This window comes from Cavia porcellus, unplaced genomic scaffold, assembly GCF_034190915.1.
Source record: "Cavia porcellus strain 051 isolate PalLab524CR breed Dunkin Hartley unplaced genomic scaffold, mCavPor4.1 scaffold_10, whole genome shotgun sequence".
Classification (NCBI taxonomy): Eukaryota; Metazoa; Chordata; class Mammalia; order Rodentia; family Caviidae; genus Cavia; species Cavia porcellus.
In genome coordinates this window covers 81638819-81659919 of record NW_026947493.1, presented here as the reverse complement: position 1 = coordinate 81659919, position 21101 = coordinate 81638819, and the positions used below count along the sequence as shown (strand labels likewise).

Here is a 21101-nt window from a genome sequence, read left to right as displayed (position 1 = left end):
GGTGCACATTAGAAAGGCTGAAAGAAACAAAATGAGAAGCGTTAACAGTACAAACAGCCTCTAACTGTCTGCACCACAGGCCACATAGACTTTCCTTTCCTACGAGCTTTACGTCCTTGTTGTCAGTTTGCTTTTTCAAAGTGGTGGAAGTTTCTGGAATGTATATGATAACGCACTCATGGCCTTAGTATTGGTCACAAGGAGTTGACTGTCTCTTCTGCATCCACAGACGTGAATATAAAAGCTTTGGTTTGTTTGTTTGCTGGTTGGTACTGGGAATCAAACTGAGGATTTCATGTTTGCCAGGGAGGCGCTATGCCACTGAGCTACATCCCAAGTATAAAGCTTGGATTAGCCAGCTCTCCTGCTCTCCTGTCACGGAGATACAATACATGACACCCACAACTTTAATGTAGCTCACGGTTTTCGGGGACTCAGTCCATGGTTTCCTGGTTCCAAAACGGAAACCTGACGGCAGAAGCACATGGCAGAGCAAGGTGCTCAGCTCGTGGCAGCAAGGAAGCAAAGCAAGGGGACAGTATGAGAGGCGAAGGGCCAGGGACCAGCTTGTCCAAGGTCATGCCCATGTTGCCTGCCCACGTATACCCAGGATGTGCTTTACTGATCTACTAGACATTTCTTAACTAATCAAGTTGATGTGTTGTAATTAACAATCTCAGGTCTGTAGCTAAGAAAGAATAGAATGTGGTACTGGAAACATGTAACATCTTCATTTCTTGCTGTCTTCGTATTGTGTAGTAAAGCCTCATAATTGAAGTTTGCTTTATTTCAGAGCAAGCACAGGATGGGGGAAACTTTGGGGGTTTGCTAGAAATCATGGTAGAAGAGAAGCATGCAGGCATTCAGAAGAAAGAAAGAGGTGGAAAAGAACTGTGTCAGGTGGCCCATATCCTGATGTGTGTGCTCCATAGATCCTCATGTCCCAGGGCTCTGCATTTTGCAGTCACTTGCTTTGCTCCTTACACCCCAGCCCTCCTGGGGTTGTTGTCCAAAGCCTTGGGTTGGAATTCTGGCAGAGCTCCTGGCACCTGGAGATGTAACTCCAGCCCAGTGCCATTGGTACAGCCAGGGGCCCAGATGCCTGCAGATCAAAACTGAAGTTTAGTGCACATTTTACCAAAACGTGATTGTATCCTGGCTAAAGTTGCTGGAGTTCCTATATAAACACAGTAAGAGCATCTGCTTCTGCAGCTGGAATTTTGGTGATGTGTGCTTCTCTGGCCAACCTGAGAACCCATCCCTCAACAAAGACAGTGGTTTCCATGGAAACCTGCAATCTGTGACTTGAATATCCAGGTCAGAAGTTTGCTATTTTATCTGCTTCACTGTGTGGGTCATTTGAGGATTGCTAATATTAGCTAAAAGTTGGGATTACCTTCAACCAGATTACCTGTTGTGGCAGCAGTGACCATGTGGAACTTTCTATTCTAAGGAGATAGTGTTTGGATTTTTTTTGGTAAACCAAGACCAATAAGGAAATCCTTCTCTCCAGCAAATCATTCATGTCATTTTCTTTTCATCTCTGAACTCTTGCAGGGCGAGCCCTGCTGAGACTCACAGACAAAAAGCTGGAGCGCATGGGGATCGCCCAGGAGAACCTCCGACAGCACATCTTGCAACAGGTGCTCCAGCTGAAGGTGCGAGAGGAGGTCAGAAACCTGCAGTTACTCACACAAGGTACCCTGTGGCTTCTCGGTGGGGAGATGGAAAGAGAGGGGAGAATGGAAGCCTCAGCATTCTGATGAGGAGTGTTGCTTCTTTCCAAAGTTTCCTTCATTAAAAATATGTATGTATGGATATGTTTAGAGACCAACTACCTCCAAAAGCTTTTCTTTTTCATAGCTCACTTGAGGAAGAGATACATATGTAAGTAACAAATAAACAGACAGCAGTATAGGAGCTAACTTCACGATTGCCACGTGCAGCTGTGTAGAGTGGGCATCGCACAGCTTCCGAGGGTACCAGTGACACAGGTCAGGGTTTGACTGCACCCTCGGGAGCCGTGCTGTGTGCAGCCGCACCACTGCAGACATCCTTGATTCTTTATCTCTCTGCTGATTTGGGGAGGGCTTTGCAATTAGCATGATTTCATAGCCAATAGATTCAGTAGTAGAGGTGGACATTTTACTGTGTTTTGCTTTACTTTGCTGTTTCATTGGTTAGTAGAAAATATATTTTAAGTATGTCTTTATTTAAATGAATTTATACACACACCTAGTTCAGAGATTGTTAAGAACCCTGTTTAACTTCTTGAAGAGAGAATGGTTTAAAAATATAGGCTATAGAGAATTTAAAGGTGGACTGTTAAGAACATAGAACTCTTAAAAGAAATCATTAATAACTCCCGTATGTTGAGAACACTTAAGGTCTTTATAGCTATGGAAGTGACAGACAGAAAGCTAAAATCTCAAGAAACCGTCACACCATAACTTACACATTTATACAAGACTTGGCTGCTGTTAACCTCCATTGGCTGTAACTTTAATATTTTCTTTTGATGCCCATTTTGTATCATTTTAAATGAAAGGATGATAAAATATGTGTTTTTGAGAGCCTTGGGTATCTTTCAGTGTGCAGAATATTGTAATTGCATGCATACTGTTATTGGATAAATCTGGGCCAGCCGAGTTTCATGTTATTGCATTTAGATTAACCCAGTAATAGTCCATTTGCCTGGAGGAAATGATGCACTGCCGGAGAGGTGACTGCTCTGGAAGGATAAATATAGACCGCAAGCGATATGAAAATAGTATTGTTTGTTTGGTGTGTGTTATTTGAATTTTGTCCCCAGAGACTCGTGATGGCAAGTTTACAGGTGCTGGTCCTCCGAGTGGTTTAAATGTGAATTTCTGTGCTGATCCTATTGGAGGTTTCTGTTAACAAGAAAACAGAGATAAGAAGATATATAACAATCAGTTCATCAGAATGCTGTTTATAAAATGGAAAAGTAGAAATAATGTAGAGTTTTGGCAGAATGGAAAGGATCAAATAATTCTGCTTAGATTCACAAAATACAACATACTATAGGCATTAAAGTTACATTCACAAAGAATGTATAAAAGGAGAAAGCACTCAGGAAATGAGGAGGAAGCCATTGAGAAGCTTTGGCGATACTCTGACCCCTGTATATATTTATATGTCGTATTCTTTGTGTAGAAGGGCGGCAAGTGAATGTGCAGCTATTTTATGATGTGTTTTATGGGGGTACAGGACTGTGGGTGATCTTAATTGTTTTGTTTATATTTTCCTATGTTTTCCAAATCTCCCGCTATAAATCTATGTGATGGTTATAATCAGAAAATGCCTCCTTGTGTATAAGCATCCACCACAGCTGTGTTCTCCCCGGCTCTGTGTGGTGTCTGAGCCCTGACGCTCTGTTTTCTTCCCGTGCTGACAAATCTATGGAAGGAGCCCTGGCCCGCGGGGTGCACACTTGCCCCACGGCTTTCCGCCTCTGGAGTGTTGGCTTCACAAGTTCGTTTTCTATGGCCTTCACTGCCCTAGATGCATGGATAGGAGATTCTTCCCGAGCTAGTACACACTCAGACCTAATAAGCTAAATGTGTATTTGCGTCCTAAGAAGGGAACGCTAAGTTCAGTCTTCCTAATTCGTTTGTCATTTTCTGCAGCTTTAGAAACTGCATTTTGCCTTCCTTCATTGCACTCCCTGTACGAGGATCATTGTTTAGCTCTTGGATATTTCATCTTCAGCCATGTTACCTCTCATACTGCTTGTATTTTGCATGTTAATGCTCAAACTCATTTTATGTTAGGCCTCTTTCGGAAAACTCATAGCCCTACTGAAGTGATAGTTTCAGAAAATACAGACAACAAAATAAAATTGACAGGTTGTTTCTGATGTTCTAAAGACAGCTTAGGAAGCTGTAGAATACTTTAAAATATTGATTTGGGGTCTAGGTTTACTGTAATAAGAGTGGGGATTCCATTCCACTCAAGGGAGATTGATCGATCGGTCAATCGATCAGTCTGTCTATCTATCTGTGTGTCTCAAAGGCTTACCACCACTGATCTAGTCCATTCCTGCTGTTGTGTTCAAATACATGAATTAGGTGGATTATGAACCAGAAGCACTGCTTTCTCTGACTTCTGGAGGCAAGCAGGCCAAGACAAGGGCCCTGGCAGACCCGGTGGCCAGTAGGAGTCCACTTTCCCATGGGCCTGCTTCTCCTTGGCTCACACAGTGGAAGCAGGGAGGAAGTAGGGGACCTGAAGTAGCAGGTCACTGATCCCATTCTTTCAGGCACCACCCTCATGCCCTGACCCCTAACAAAGGCTGCATCACCTCATAACCTCACCTTGGGGGAAGGATTTCACCTGTAGCTTTGGAGGCAAAACACATTCCGTCCATGGCATTGGAATTTAATGATTTTAACCAGCACATTTAAAAGGAGGTTATCATAGTCAAAGTCATCCATGTTGGGTGAAAGAGTTATTTTTAAAATAACTGGATGTGTTAGGAGTTTCCTTCCTGCCTTGGAAGTCATTTCTAAATATAGGTTGTTGGGAAGGATTTAAATGGCCGTCTTTTGGGGAACCACTGAGGAGGACTCATCTAGGCCTGGGAGTTCTCTGAGGCTGCACCCACGGGAATGAGCACACTAACGTGAGAGGGGTGTCTCTGAGAAGTGAAGAAAGCAAACTGAAGAACAATACATATAACATGCAGTGTTTGCTAAAGACAGAGAAATGACGGTATGTGTCTGTGTGTGTTTTGTTTATATAAGGAAATTCAGAAAGTTGCACATGAAGCTAAACCAAGCTGCACCTGGGGCAGGAGAGAAGGCGGACAGAGAGAGGATGGACATCCCACGTGTCTCTCTGTGTTGTGAAACATGAGTGTGTTAACTATTTAAAAGAATAAAAATGTTAAAAACAAACACGAAGAAGAAAGACTGAATTTTAACACCAGATAGGCTAGAATTGTACATTCTGGCCCTAACATGCATTGTGTTGTTACTTCAGGGAGATTACTTAATCTGTCTCTGTCCTAACTTTCTAATCTCTGAGATGGAGATCAATATTTCTGTTCCACGAGTAGAGATGAATGAGAATTTAAGGAGCTAAAATATACATATCAATCAGTGCAGAGTGACAGTGACACATAATATACTTAGCTATGTGAATCACGTATTCAAATCAAACTCATTAATTTATAACAAGCCTATCTTTAGCATCTCTATTGAGATATGGTCACATGCACATAATTGAATCATTGAATGTGTACAATTCAATGATTTTTACTATGTTTACAATTTTGCAACTAATCCAGTAATTAATTTTAAAACATTTCGTCAAGAAGAAACCCCATGTTATTAACAGCCCCCATGTCCTTCCAAGACCTCCAACCAACCCTTCCTTGAGAGGTTAAATCTTTTCTGTTGTTTCCTATGAATGTAACCCTACAGCATATAACCTTTTGTGATAGGCTTTCACCTGTGATGTCTTCAAGGCTTGCCCATGATGTAAATGTCAGTACCTGACTTCTGTTTGTTGCTGAATATCCATTTTTTGCGTACACCATATTTTATTAATGCATTTAGATTGTCTCTAAAATTTGACCATTACTGGTAATGCCGCTTTGAACATTCATGTGCACATTTCTGTGTGAATGCATTGGGATTTCTCTAGGCATGGGCCTAGGAGGGGAATTGCTGCTGCATAGAGTAAGTCCGTGGCTAACGAAGCTGGAGAGACTTCCTGTCACGCTCCCACCAGCAGAGCTGGGAGAGTTCCCATCCCTCCACACCTTCACCAGTTCATGCTGTTGCCTGTCATAAAGCCATCTTGGTACATGTGAAATATTTCAGGGTGGTTTTGATTTGTTTTACTCTTGTGGCTAATAGTACCTCTTCATGTATATACTGGAGATTGTTTTGGTTTATCTTCTTTACGAAAAATGTCTAAGTCAGATCTTTTGCTCATTTTTAATAGGAGTATTAATTAAACTTTATTTCAGTTTAGTTACTGCCTGGGAGTTGAACCCCTTAGCCATGTTATGTGAGTCCTTTACCACTCAGCCACACCTCCAAACCCTGAGCTATTTTTTATGTATCCTGTTCATATTTTTGAGATGGGTTCTTGCTGTTCCCAGGCCACACTGGCACTCATGAGTCTCCCACTTTAGCTTCATGAGTAACAAAGATTACAGGTGTCCACCACAATAGGGGGGGGGGGAGCCTTATTTACCATGCCCAATTACTTGCCTTATTTACAAGAGTTAAATATTTTGTTGCTGTTTCCAAAGAAGAAACCCACCTGCTAAGGATGAAATCTTGCTCCTTTGAAGACACTCAAAAGAACCTGCCTCAAATTTAAATATCAATGACAAAGTGAAGCAACTGAATATACTCTAAAGATTCTCTAGGAAGCAGCTTCCTTTTGGGTGTAGAAATTATAAACACACACATTAAATCGTATGCAACTGCAAGCTCGTTCTGTAGTATTGTAGGGGAAATAATATAATCGAGAATTAATCCTATTTTTCCATGATCTGTTGCTATTTTAAAACTCATCTGAAGTTTTTTATTCCGCACCAGTGTTTGCAGAGTTGGCTGGGAGCCTTATGACGAGGCCAGGATGGCCACAAATGAACTAAAGAATTCCACCAAGCCACTGTGGGTCACCTGAATAGGAAAAATGAATTCTTTGCTTCCCTTCCTCTTACATTCTTCCTTCTGGATACTAATACAAGTAACAAAAATTGTAAGGCATTTTAGCATGTTTGCATGGTGACTGCACATTAAATCTCTCAGCTAGGAGTCGCCATCAGTGACTCATCACAAAAACTCCAGACATTTCATCCTGTCCTTCAGCTGCAGTCTTTTCCTCTGACTCCTCCCCTGTGTTATTCACAGTGGCCCTGAAACTATCAGACGTTTACAAGCAGTATAGTCAGTGTCTGGTCTTGCTTTCATGCCATCCTCTTAATGCCTGTAAGGTGATTCCTGGTAGCCTTGTGGTCTCTGATGTCCTGTTCATGGAGCAGCCAGAACTTTAATCTGTCAGACTCCCTTGATGGCATCTTTCTCCTGGAAAGTCAGCCGGGTCAGGATACCTCAAGTTGTCTCTTGGGAAACAGTGTGAAATTGGAAATCATTTGTTATACTCTCCTTCTACTAGATTCATGAGAGATGGGGAAAAGTGCTTTATATAATACACAGCAGTTGTGCATATTGCTTTTGGAACCCTTTAGATGAACCCACAATCAAGTATCTAAGGGGTATTCTTAGCATTTTCGTGATGGACATTATTTCTAGGAAGAAAGACTCCCAGGCACACTAGCCTCACTGCTCTTCATATAGCTAATGAGCAGTAAATGTTTGCTGTTTGCAAAGCGTGCACTAATGACCACTTCTGGCATTTTCTCTACCATGGCCAGTCCTCTTTGTTAGCCCCAGTGTACATACAGGGAAAGATAAAGACAGAACACCCAAATAGAATACCCAAATCCAGAAAACTGAGAAAAACACAGGTCTGTCTGCATTTAGCAAGCCTTTATCTGCTTAACTTCACTGCCTGTGGTCTCTCCAATGAGATAATAATTTCCCTCTTGGAGTGATGATTAAATGAGATCTTATGTGGATATCCTGTTCCACAGGTCATGGCTTTTGAACTGGTCTAGGTGCTGGCAAACTTTTCTTTGTGAAGGGCAAGACAGTATTTTAATCTTTGTTGACCATGTAGTGTCTGTTCACCCACTCCACTGTATAAAAGCAACCATAGGAGATACTTAACTAGATATGGCTGTGTTTCAATAAAACTTTATTAACAAAATAGTTGCTGGTACACACAGAAGGTCACACTAACCAGAATGAAAAATTGTTACAATGTTAATATCTAGAATATGTAAGGAACTTGTGCAGCCCAATAAAAACAAACTTTTTTTGGTACTGGGGATTGAACGCATGATATTGTGCTTGCCAGGCAGGCACTTTGCCGTTGAGTTAAATCCCCGACTCTCTAAACAACCAGCTTTTAAAATGGACCGTGGAACATGAGTATGTAATTCCCCAAAGAAGCTATATGGCCAACAACCATCAAAAAAGATGTTGATCACTAATCATTAGAGAAATGCAAATCAAATGAGATATTATTTTGCACCCGTTAGGATGGCCACTATCAAAAGAAAATAATAAGTTTTGACAAGAATGTAGAGGAGTCATATCCCTCCTGCACTGTTAGTGGGTCCATAAAATTTTATGACCATTATAAAAAAAAAACACTGTGTAAGTTGCCAGATAATTAAAAATAGAAAATTACCATATGACCCAGCAATCTCATTGGTGGATATATATCCAAAAAAATTTAAAAGAGGATATTAAAGGAGCATTTGTACACCTATATTCATTGTAGCATTCACAATAACCAAGAGATTAAAACAGCACAAATGCTCACTGAGGAAGAAATGGAGAAAATGTTGTATATAGATGCCCTAGAAGACTTCTCAGCATTTACAGAAAGGAGATCTGTTCACATTGTACTGCATGGATTGGCCTTAATGAAATAAACCAATCACAAAAGGACGAGATTCTTCTCATATAAAGTATCTCAGGTAGTCAAAATCATAGTATAAAGAGGAAAAAGGCTGTGGGGAGGAAGAATTAGTGTGTACAGGTATAAAGTTTCAGGTTTACAAGATGAACGTTATGGAGATCTGTTACGTAATTTCAACACACTGTATTAGTGCTGAACTACACACTTAAAATAGTTAAAAGGGAAATCTAATGTTAGTGGAGTTTTTTTGCTACAGTAAAAATAAGCCATAGCTAGTGAACTCATACTGTACAAAGTCAAAACTGTAAGCTTTGGACATCCTCATCTAGATTACTCTTTTCATTCATGGAATTTTCCATTTTGGGATAAAGATCCCTCAATTCCAAGGGCTGTCTAGTAGAGCCCCACTTCTAGGACATCCCTTTCTGTGACTTTCTTAACTACAAATATATGCATACTGTAAGGATGGATCAGCAGCTATGAACTTTGGCTGAATGCAGCAGTGGAAACCCGCATTCCTACGGGAAGATCGGGCAGATAGTGATAGTAATTGCCGCCATCTTTAAGTGCCTTCGTCAACCAGTGCCTACAGAATGCAAAAAGAGCATGATATTTACCAGGGCCAGTTTTGGCTCATTAAACATTAGTATTTCCCTAAGGACTTTTTCTACATTGTCCAAATATATGTGTCAAAATTTAGTTGGGAATTGCATGGCCAGATGGACTCTACAAAGTTCCATCTTTTGCGGTGAGAAAAATTAGAAACACTACATTCTAATCCAAGAAGAACTTTCCAGAACTATGTGTACCAGCTGAGTATTTTAGTCCCGTCACCTCCACAGTGATGCTTCAGCAGCCAAAACGGGCTGTCTGAACTGAAGTAGGCCATCTGGTCCACCACCTTGCTTAAGAACTCTTTGTAGAACAGAGCTATAACCTCTTGAGAAATTGTACAATTGCATTTTGCAGGCTCGAGCACCAGGACTCAGAATGAGAGATTCCAAGTGGTTACACAGCAGTTAGTGGTACAACTGAAACTAGATCCTGTTTCTCCCAGTTACCACCCCTTTAATTTTTGTCCCATTGCTTTTGTTAAGGTGTAATTCACACAGTAAAGTTCACCATTTTTAGTGCAGCATTCTGCAAGGACCGACATATGCACACGTTTGTGTAGCTATTGCTATGGTCAAGATTAAACCAAAATTCCCAGCACTAAGAAATTCTCCTCCAGTGCCCATTCTTGTCAGCCTCTCCTGTTCCACAAGACCCTGACAACCACCGATATTTCCTGTCTGTACAGTTTTGCCTTTCCTAGAATGTAATGGAAGCGGGATTGTAGCATCTGATTTCCTCCCTGAATTGCACCGCGCCTTAGGCTGAGCGTATGTCATTCTCCTGCTCACTTTCATCAAAAGTATTCAGTTGGATGTACGACCACAGCCTGATTCCCCAGCTGAGGGACATTTGAGTCGTCTGCAGTTTTGTAGAACACCAATAACACTGCTGTAAGCATTCACATAAAGGTTCTTGTATAAACAGTGGTTTTCATTGTTGGGTATCTAGAAGTGAAATTGCTGTTTTGTATCATAAATATATGTTTTAGCTCATAAGAAACTGCCAGGTCAGTATTCTTAAAATAATAAAAGCAGAGTAATGGGACTGGGGACTGACTATACTACCCATAAAAGTATCGGAAATTTTTCTGGAATATTGCTGCTGCTGTGTGGAAGTCCTGCCTGTCTCTTCCTGAAGGAATTCATCTTCAGAGGCCCTGATCTGCCGCCTGTCTCTTGTACACCATTTCAGAAGTTCGAGTTCAAACACGTCTACTGTGAACTTGTTTAATAAAAATTTTCTCGTCTTCCATATATCAGGTAATACGCTACGTGTGTCTCCCCCCACTTGTCACTGAGATGCTTCCTCGGTCTCTGTTCTAAGGAAGAAAACCTTGTAGCCTTCCCCAGTCCTGTGGCAGGATGCATGTTAGACTGCGGTGCACCCGTGAATCTTGTCTTGCGGCCAGATTTTCCAGACTCTCAGGATGGGCTGTTTGCAAGTCCAGGCTCTTCTGGGCCTTTTCACCTGCCGCCGTGCCGGCGTTAAAGCCTGATGTTCGTGGGTCCGTGTGCTCCTTTCTCACTCCTCTGCCGTCTCACTGCAGAGAGCTGAGCTCTTCCTGGTGCTCACTTGTTCTCACGTACCTCAAAATAACTCTCTGGGCTCCTCTTCTCTTTCTAATGGCTCTTCCTCAGGCTAGTGGCTCACCGCCTGCCTCCACTGCTTGCCAGTGTGGGTTGCTCCTGGAAATCGCTCCTCTAGGTTTTTCTCCTGGAGTGTGCTCTGTGGAAAACCCACTCCGGTACTTTATGCCTCTCCTACTTCTTACCGACTCTCAGATTCATACCTTAGATCTCCTTGAAACTTTGTATCCTTCAGTCACTCTCCCTAGAAAACGTGACAGCCTGGATAGTCTACTGACATCGCAGGTGTAACAAATCAGAATTTAACTGCAATGTCCTTCCTCCCATCTCCCGTGGGATTCCTCTCAAAGTTACAACTCCCATGATGCACTCCTTAACCTGATTCAGAACATGATTCAGTCACCAGAAAGGACTTTTCCTCAAAACAGCATGGATCAGTGGCAAAATGCTCTGCATTCTCCTTCTGGAATGGGTTTGCAGCCTCTTTCTGGCTCCTTCGCTGCTGGATTAACTTACCTCGGTTAGTGTCTTCCCAGGCCACCCGGATGACCTGCCGGCTCTCATCTGGGCCCCTGTCCGCCTTGCTCCTTCAGTTATCCGGCTACTTCTATTGCCATGATTAATTTAAATGTATTTCTGATGACATTATTTCTATCTTTAGAACACTTGGTGGCTTCCAGTTGGCCACAGAGTAAAACCCGAACTTCTCAGCATCTGGCAGGATATTCTAAATGTTTCATAGATGTATTAACTTTGAGCACATTGCTTGCCAGACATTGTGATAGTGCAGTTGTAGAAATGGGGATAGGGTCTGTTTCACAGTGTTATCAGGATTATGAGATAATAAAGCTCATGGCAGGATTTGGCCTCCATGAGACCCCACTTCTTCTGAGAAACCCTGCCTTGATTCTCAGGCTGAAACTCTCATTCTCCTCTCTGCATTACTAAGTGCATTGTTCAGACTAATAATGCAATGTTCCTCATTCGGTGTCCGGTTGTTGAGCTCAGGCGCTGTGGTAGCCACGAGGGACAGAAAGGAGCACCTAATGTAGCAGTGAGTCTCCAGTGGCGTGCATCATGCCAGAGACAGGCAGCTGTGTCCTGAGCGCACAGGATTGGAGCTTAGCTTCACCAGGAATTGGCGGGATAAGGAAGACCTGCCAGAGGTGTGACATGGGCACTGGTTCTTAAAGCATAAACGATTTGACAAGGACACAGAGGCTGGTGTGAGGCAGCAGAGGAGTGGCACCATAGTCTTCATGTCTCCCCGCCAAGATATTAGCAGTCCTAGGGGTGTTCTGCCACTGCTTTGCACTGCCACCACCTAGTATGTCCTATACGGCAAAAAAGTGGATTCTCTGTGTGGTTTTGCTGATTTAAATTGAATGATTATACTTTTCTTTCATTTTCTATCTCTTATTTCATTTTCTGCTTAATCTCATTGCAGTAAATGCAATATCAATTCTGCTGTGAGTTTGTAATAAGAAGTAAGAGTTGCTACAAAAACATTTGGGATAGTTTTCTCCATGGGCAGTATCATCCAGCTTCTCTTCTATATTTTTATTTCTTCTCCCCCTCCTGCTCTGCCTACTCCTCCTTCATAGAACCTTCTTTATTCCCTCGTGGTCTTTTGTACTGACCGTTAGAGACAAGGGCAAGGGCTCCTCCATATATAAGCCACCACCCCTTCTGTTGCCTTTTTGGTCCTTACGTGTTCCCCTGGGTGACACTGTCAAGTGATTGCAGAGTGAACCTTTTCCCCTACAACCCAATTAATTGCCCAACAGCTTATGGTGGATAAAGATGTTAGATGAGATATCTTAGGGATTTAGTGCAGATTTTTCTGTGTTCGTGGGGTCATTCATTACTTCATTCACTGTCATTTGATTATGATCTGCCAACCATGTGTCCCCTCCCAATTTCTTCCAAGATAGCACTTACAGCTACTTCCTCAGACTTTCCCCTGACAGGCTGAAGAGTCTTCAGACCTTGTTGTGCAAATCTTGTGGTAAGGAATATTTCTAATTTTATCAAATCTTTAAGCTGTCAGAGAAATTCTCCTTGGTGTGCACTCTATATATAGAAGCCTAAACACAAAATTCTTTTAAGGATTATGAAAATCAGGTGACACTTTACCATTCGGGCTTAGAGTCATGATATGAGTACTCTAGTTAGCATCCTCTCATTTCATTTTTATTCCAGGTTCATGCTGGCCAGTTCATTCCAGGAAGGTGTGTTTGCAGTGAGGCGTGTTTGCAGTGAGGCTTGGAATTGACTCTTGCTTCTTGTCTGTTGGATTCTTTATGTTGGAAAAATGTTTGCCTATTCTAATGACCCTGAAAGTCTCTCTAGCTGGTATATGGGAGAAGTGTCCACATGCTATTTTTCTGATTTGGACTTGTTCTGTCAAGAGTTTTCATCATCATTAATAAGTGTTTTGTACCACTCTCCATGACGATGAGTGACTTGAGAATCTCAGACTCTAAATGCTTCTCTGCATCTGCAGAACTCACCAACTGCAAAAATTTTCACTATCAAACCCTTTGCATTTAAAGGACCTAGATGAAGCAATATATTTAGGACTCTTCTTGGAAACATTTAGGATGGTCATTTGGTGACACTGTTATATCATTTTGACCTTGTTGTTTGAGTAGATATTTGAAGAATCGGAGATAACTGATGCTGTACAGAAGGCTGATGCACAGCTTTTCCACAACTGACCTTAGACCTGTGATCTGCTCTCTGTGGTGGTCAGATGTCCAGTCGGCTTTGTGGAGAGGCAATTTTATGAAGACAGTGCCATGTAGCCTGGGTGAGAGGAAATCAAAAGTGTTTTCACGGATGTATTTCATGGATGCTGCTCTGTTCTAAGTAGAAATGAAGAAATGTACCATCAGTATGCTGTGGATATCTGTCCCATGTATGCTACCAAATGTATCTGTGCCTTATTCTTTGAGGCCACCAGCCTCAGGACATGACATAAAGGTTTATAGTTTGGAGGTGGTCAAGCTTTCCTCACATTGGTCTCTGTACACCAGTTCCAGAGAGCACCTCATGCATCGCTGCACTGAGAATAGGCACTGAGGTCGCAAGTCATTAGCACAGCCTTGTGCTCCAGTCAAGAGCAAATTCTGCTATCCTTTCAAATTTAACCCTACATTACTGGTATCCCCTTCTTGTATTTTTTCTTTTTGATAGTAGCAATACACAGTCACTCAGTAATTTATTCACAAACTGTATTAAGAACCTACTGTGTGCCAAGCACTTGCCATATGTCAGGGATTGTATAGGGATGCCAGTAATAGTTACTCCCTCAAATTCACCTGGAGAAGATGTATGTGTAAAATGTGACAGCACAGAGAGTTATGCAGCGTGACAGTGGTTCGTGAAGGTGTCTGTAGGATCATGTAAGGTGGGTGGGGTATCTCATGCAGAGGAGAAAGATTGGAAGGATTCAGGAAAAGGGCACCTTGAACCAAGCCAGGGATTACAGTTGTCAGGGTGTTTATTTTCTCTTTTTTCATCAAACCAATGTGATTGTTGAGGTGCTGAGAACTTGCGAGATAACACTACTGTTATGGTGTCTAGATGACCCCTATAGCCTCCTGTGGTCATCGGGGGAGACTTTCAGAGGAGGCTGAATCTAGTGTTTGCAACTGATTCCTGGTCAGTGCTGGGATTATGGGTGTGAGTGCTACACCTGCCCTAGGGTGGGCAGCCTACATACAACATAAGGGTCTGAAAGAGTCTAGTCTCTTGTTACTCTTGATGTCTTCCACCACCATGAACTGTTGACCCCCTGCCATGTGTCACCCTGTCTTGGAGCCAACCAATTATGAACTGAAACCTCTACAAACTATGAGCTTTATTGAATAAACCCTTCCTCCTTTAATTTTGGGTGTCAAGTCTTTTGTCTCAGCCATGAAAGAAAAGTAAGACAATGATTATATATTTACTGTAAAACTATGTATTTGGAGTGTTTTCCATATGACAGAACTTTCCTGGGTTTAGTAAAGTATAGTAAACTTGACAGGAATGGCTCCCATGTACACAGGTCTTACATTTTAATGGGAAGGTACTAATCAATGAGAAATCATACCAGTGAGGTAAGGGAAGTGGAAGGGGACAAGAATTATCCTTTGGGGAGCAAGTAAGAAAAGGGTCTTTCTTAGCTCCAACAGTTGAGGAAAAGCTGAGCTCTAAAACAGGAAGGTGAGTTAGCGGAGAACACAGTGCTTGTCCCAAGTGGAAGGAGTGGTCCACTGTGAGCCTGTGTTAGGGTTCTGTGGAGAAATAGAACCAGCAGGCCAAGGTATAAACATATGAGAGAGAGTTGGCAGGGAATTGGTTCACATGATATTGGAGACCTACAAGTTCCCATCTGCTAGATGAAGGAACCTGGAAAAGTAGTGGTGTCATCTAGTCCAACTTCAAAACTAAGAGTAGAAGGCTTTGGAGTAAGTTCCATTGTCCAAGAGCAGAAGGAGTCAGCAGTTGCAGCTCAAGAAGAGAGAATTTGCCCTTCTTCCATGTATTTTCTTGTATACTGGCTCTCATTGGATTGAATGATGCCCTTCTGCACAGGTAGATTCTCTTTACTCAGCCTGATAACTGAAATGCTCATCTCTCCTGGAGACACCTGGGCACATATACAGGGAATGTCGTAGCTGTTAACTGGGCATCCCTTGGCCTAGTCAGGTTGGCACCTATGCCACCACAGAGGCCGAGGTTGAAGGGGATGTTTCATGCATTCCAGAACTGTGAAGAAGACTACTACAGTTAGAAGCTCAGGAGTGAGTCAGGAAGGAGGAGAGATCACAGAAAGTGAAGCTGGAAAGGTAGAGAAGGAGCCATGTGATAAAGTGAAGGCTATGGGAAACTACTAAGGGGTTCTGAACCCAACTGGCCCAGTGAGATTTACATAACACAGTATGGGAGGATGCACAAAGAAGGGAGACAGGAGGCCCAGCGTCTGGTTGGGAGGCCCAGCATCTGGTTAGGAGGCCATGGCATGCGTCTGTGCCAGAGATTGTGGGAGCCCGGGTGAAGGTAGCAGCAAATGAGGAAGAAGAGAACTCAGCTCAGGGGACCAAGCAGCCCGTGGTGACAGATTGGGAAACAGCACAAACACGCCTTGAAAATATCATCCTCGTTCCTCTTGTGTATTCTCCTCCCCCAGAAGGACGCACAGCAATTCTTTGAAATGCAGATACCCAGGCTTTACCCAAACCTGCTGAATTAGACTCTCAGGCACAGGCAGCATTACCACCAATGAGTCCTAAGCACAAGAATGCTTGAGGCGACTGCCTGGCCCTATACCGATGAGAGCACGTAGACATCCTGGGGCACATCGTTCATCCTTTAATGCTATCCCATGATGACATCCTCGGGCCGTCATGAGATTGCTTCTCATATCCAGCTGAATTCAGCGGTGGGCATAAGCCCTTTGGGGTATACAAAGATACCCCACCCCAAAAGCCCAAACCAGCGTAGAGCCATCTAACATTGAACATAGCAGGATATGTCCCCAAGATCTAAGAAAACCCCTGAGGGATAATTTGAAATCTCACCTCGTATTTCCCCAGAAAAAGCTGAGACAAGTTCTTTTGAGAAGCCCCATAGGATACTAAGTACCATAAGTACTTTCTGCAGAGGTGCCACCATCACCTGGGCTACAAGGACAGAGTTGTCAGGGTAATGCATTACTCGAGCGAATATAGATGTGGAGAAGGACAGAAAGAAAGATGATTGCTTTAGATTTGTGAAGAACAGTGTGAATGTTCATATTTGAAACCATTGAAGTCTCTCAACGCTTAATTAGATATGGTTCTTTATTCTTGTACAATTCCACAGATCATCACATCTCTAGTTTATCACCAGATTGGTAGAGCTAATACTGATGGTGCATGTGTTTACACGTTTGACAGTTTGAATTCTATATTTAGCCCTCCCAACAATTTTGCAAAATAAGTGTCATTGAACCCCATTCTATAGGTAATCTGGACAGTGCTTGTCCAGGGTTACACAGCTAAAAAAGAAAATTATGTTAGGGTTCTCCAGAGAAATAGAGTGTGTATGATGCACACCACAGAGAGAGAAAGACAGAGACAGAGACGCAGAGAGAGACAGACAGACGAACAGGGATTTGTCAGTTGTTAAAAAATCATCTCACACAAAATATACAGCAGGGAAGCTGGAAACTCTGGGAAACCAAGGATGTAATTCCATTTCAAGTTCAAAGGCTCAGGATAGCAGAGGGTGTAAGTTCAAACCAAGAGCTGGCAGGTTCGAACCCCAGGATGTGTGCGTTTGGGTCAGTACAGATCCAAAGGCAGGAAAAAGCCTGTGTCCCAGGACCAGGCAGACCAGGAAGAGTTGCCTCTGGCTTCTGGGCAGGTCAGCACACCAGATGGAGCCCACCCACACGGGGTGGGGTCTTCTGTTTTGTTCTTCCTGAAAGACAGATGTTAAGTTCATTACTTAAACCCCCTCACAGCTATACCTGCAGTAATGTTAGACCAAATATCTGGGCGCTCACGCCCAGTCAAGTTAACACATAAAATCCAACAGCAGTGGATAAGATGACTTGTTATCTCTAAATTAATTCTCAGATCTACCCTAAAGTACCCCACTCTGAAGTATCTCTTGTTTCAGAGATACGGGTTTTTCTTTTACAAATAAAGTATTAGTTGTGATTCACTTTTAAAAATTAATACTTGAGCCTATTCAAATAAAAAATGTCTTTTAACAGCTTATTTATTACTTACATAATTGTCACTCTTCACCTTCCATTTTCTATTATTTTAGCTGCTAGGAATGGTTGGCATATAGATTTTTTTTTTTTTTTTTTTTAGCATATAGATTTTTTTCCTGCATCCCAGAGGTTTGGGGGATAGTAAGAAATCAGATTTGTGTAACTCACAACGTGACCTCATGATGAAACACAGAAGCCACCCTCAAATTTCATGATGCCCCTGATATCCTGAATAATCTTAGTCTTGTTAGATCAATGACATGAAATTTTTGCTGGCTGCCATTTTAATTGATTTAATGAAATTGATCCAGCATAAATGAGAGCACTGAAAATTGTTAACAGTGACCTTAAGGGTTTCAAGCGTCTGCTGTGTAAGAGGTGATGTGGCTTTGGTTTATATGCTTGAAAACCCTTTTCCAGCTGTGTTAGAGGAACAAAAATGGATATTATCACTATAAACTGTCTGGGTAGTACATGGAGGGGCTGAAAGTGTTTGAGAAGTGTTTGAGTGTTCTTCTCAGCTCAGCTCAGCTCATGTTGCTGATGCTGTGATTCATGAATACTGTAAACTGCGTAAATGGGCATTTATCCTTCTAAGAATCAGCAAATATGATTTTCCTTCTGTCGTTGATGTCCCTAAAATTCATACCACATCATGCCACACTACAGAAAGGATAAAGAAGTGAAATGATCTTATAAATTTGGTTGACTTAAAATTGTTTTGTATTTTTTCAAAAATTAATCCTATCCTGAGACTTGGATAATTATTTTCCTACACAAAGAGTTTTACTCTTAATACTCTGGATTTGACTTGTATTAAAGCACAAGTAAATAGTGTTTGGATTGTCTTCTCCTTTTGAAAGTTTAAATGTTGATCTTTCATTCTTTCTTTCTTCCTTTTCTCCCTGGCTTCTCTTCCCTTCTCTCCTGAGCCCCTCTTTCCGAATGTGCTCTTTTGCTGAAGAATCTCTCAGCCCGGGGAAGAGCTATTAGAAATTTATTAATTAAGAACCAGTTTCTGCTCCTTTGTCAGGGGTAATCATTTGTTTTAGAGCTGATTCTCTGCCTTAATTAAATGAAAATGTCAGTCCATCAAATGAATTCATTTATATTTATTTATCTAGTTCTCCAGGCTTGAATTTCTTAGTAGGGACTTAAGCTCATCACATTTGCTCACAGAATGAACTGAAAAAAATGTGTCTTACATCAGTTTAAAAGACTCAGAAGTGATTACAATGCCTGGAGGAAGCACTGCATAAACAGAGCTGTGACTCACAAATGTGTGAATGGTTTTTTCATGGAGCTGTTACCTGGTTATATCTTGGTTACTTTTCTTTCATTGCTGGAGCAAGATACCCAGCACCCAAAATGAAGGAAAGAAAGGTTTATTTAGCTCACTGTTTGTGGAGGTTTCAGGCCATAGTCAGGTGCCTTCAGGGCAGGTGGTGTGGCACTGGGACAACAGTTCAAGGCAGCAGCAAGAGCAAAAGAGGGGAACAAGCCTGTTCTCTCTTATGTTATACACAGGCCTACCTCAACCCTCCAGGTGGGGTGCAGCACTCACAAAATCTCTGTGCCCTCTTCTGGCCCAGGATGAGGATATTTACAAAGTAAGGATCCTTGTTCTCTGCTGAGTCTCTAAGTTAAACTTCTCAAATTGACACAATGTATTAACAGTAACAGGCTGTATATAAGGTATATATTTGGGTGTTTTTATGCACACATGTGTCTGTGTGTACTAGAGCAGGAAAGTGAACAATTCCCTTCACAATGATCTATTTGAACTTAAAGGGTCAAAGGTAATATGTTAACTACCTGTATGTTTGTATTTGCTTTTTCTAAATGCTAATTGATGGCACAAGGTTTAAATTTTACCCAGTTGTCATGGTTTCTATCTAGAAGTTCCCCTAAAGCTTCATACACTCCTAGGTGGGGTTTTGGGGGACTGGATCATGGGTATGTGCTACTGGATCATGGGTGTAGGGTAATGGATTACAGTTCACTGATTGATTTAGCAGAGTTTTGAGTACAGATAATGAACTAATAAGAGAAAAGAGCTAACTGAGGAATGGGTGACCCCAACCACTAGGCCGATAAGCTGGATGGAATAACAAAAGAGGAAGGCTCTGTTGCTTCCTGCCTGCCGTGTCATGAACTGTTCCCCCTCTGCCCTGCCATCCTGCCTTGGAGCCAGCTGACTATGGACTGAAGCCTCTACAAACTGTGAGCTAAATAAACTTTGCCTCTTTTAACTTGTGGGCACCAGCTATTTTGTTCCAGTAACAAGAAAGTAAGATACTATTTTCCCCACCAGTTTTAAAGAATTATTTATCATGGATAATCTGTACACCTACCATTGTAATAAGTGCTTTAACAGGTTAAAATGAAGTTTACATTTCTTCATTCAACAGCTGTTCCTGAGTACCCACTGTGTGTCTGGTGAAGTATTGGTAATCAGTCAGTCATGAATAATGCCTTCTGAATCGATGCCGTATGGAACAATGTATTAACAAGTGTCCATGCTACATCTGGTATAGAGTAGGTACATAACAAGCGGAATGAGAAATTACTGCATTACGGCATTAGTCACCTGAGATCCTCACAGGGAAATGGACAGGCATAAGGATCATACACTGGGAACTGGCCAAGCCAGAGAGGTGTCCAGGAGAAAAGGAACACTGGAACCAAGGTATCTGTGACAGCAAATATAAAAATCAGGAAGTGGTTAGTGTGAGGCAGGGGTGGGGAGCTGTGCCAAAGCTAGATTTCCGCAACTGTTAGTTGTCGTTGAAGACATGCCACAATCCTGGACACCCGAGGCCGAGCCTCAAGTAGAAGGGTGACCTGATTAGGTTTTATTTTGAGATGATAGCTCTTGATTGCTCTATCAGGAATATAGAATAGACTGGGGAGAGGAAGCTCATATTGTTTTTCTGTGCCAACCTTCACAAATCATCACAAATGTGTTGCCTTACGGTTCTAGAGGTCATAATTCTGAAATGAGTTTCCTTGAGCCACACTCAAGATATTAAGAAAGCAGTGTTGGCTCAGGGAGCTCAAGAGAGAATCTGTGTCATTGCTGACCCCAGGGAGAGTGTGGTGGCTGGTGGTGGCCTTCATCCTCCATCTTCTAAGTTTCTGGTACCAAATTCTGTCTTGCTTACTTTTCTCTTGTTTCTGAGACAGAATATCCACTGTTCAAAATTAAGGAAGGAAAGGTTTATTTAGCTCACAGTTTACAGAGGGTTTGGTCCATAATCATCTGGCTCCTAGGCAGGATGGCATAGCACAGGGGCAACACTTCAAGGCAGCAGAAGACAGAAAAATCAACAGGAGCACAGAGGGGAGAGCAAGCCTCTTTTCCTCCGGTATAGTGTATGCAGACTACCTGCCCTAGGGTGGGTCCTTTACACCTGCACCATCTCTGTGCCTCCTCTTGCACAGGCTCACGATGTTTATAAAGTCAGAGCCCTGGCCCCTGCTGAATCACTTAGTTAAACTTCCAGACTTCGCCAGTTGACACAGTGGACCAACCATTACAGCAGTTCATGGCAGTATTATTGTTAAGGTAGAAATAACCCAAGTGCCTATTCACTGATGAATGCATAAAC

The 21101-nt window shown here is 42.2% G+C and overlaps 1 protein-coding gene across 8 annotated transcripts in view; it reads left to right on the top strand.

Moving 5' to 3' along the window:
- The window catches only part of Samd12 (sterile alpha motif domain containing 12), a 381899-nt gene that overhangs the window by 206157 nt on the left and 154641 nt on the right, over positions 1–21101 (top strand). For 7 of the 8 annotated variants that reach the window (XR_010050258.1, XM_063257661.1, XM_063257658.1 and 4 more), the window contains exon 4: positions 1558–1698. Coding sequence is in view for 7 of the 8 variants with exons in the window: in XM_063257661.1 (XP_063113731.1) it covers positions 1558–1698 (141 nt within the window). In the remaining variant the exon portion in view is untranslated. Of the gene's footprint in view, positions 1–1557; positions 1699–4766 lie in introns of all 8 variants that reach the window. The other variant, XM_063257663.1, reaches the window with a different exon arrangement.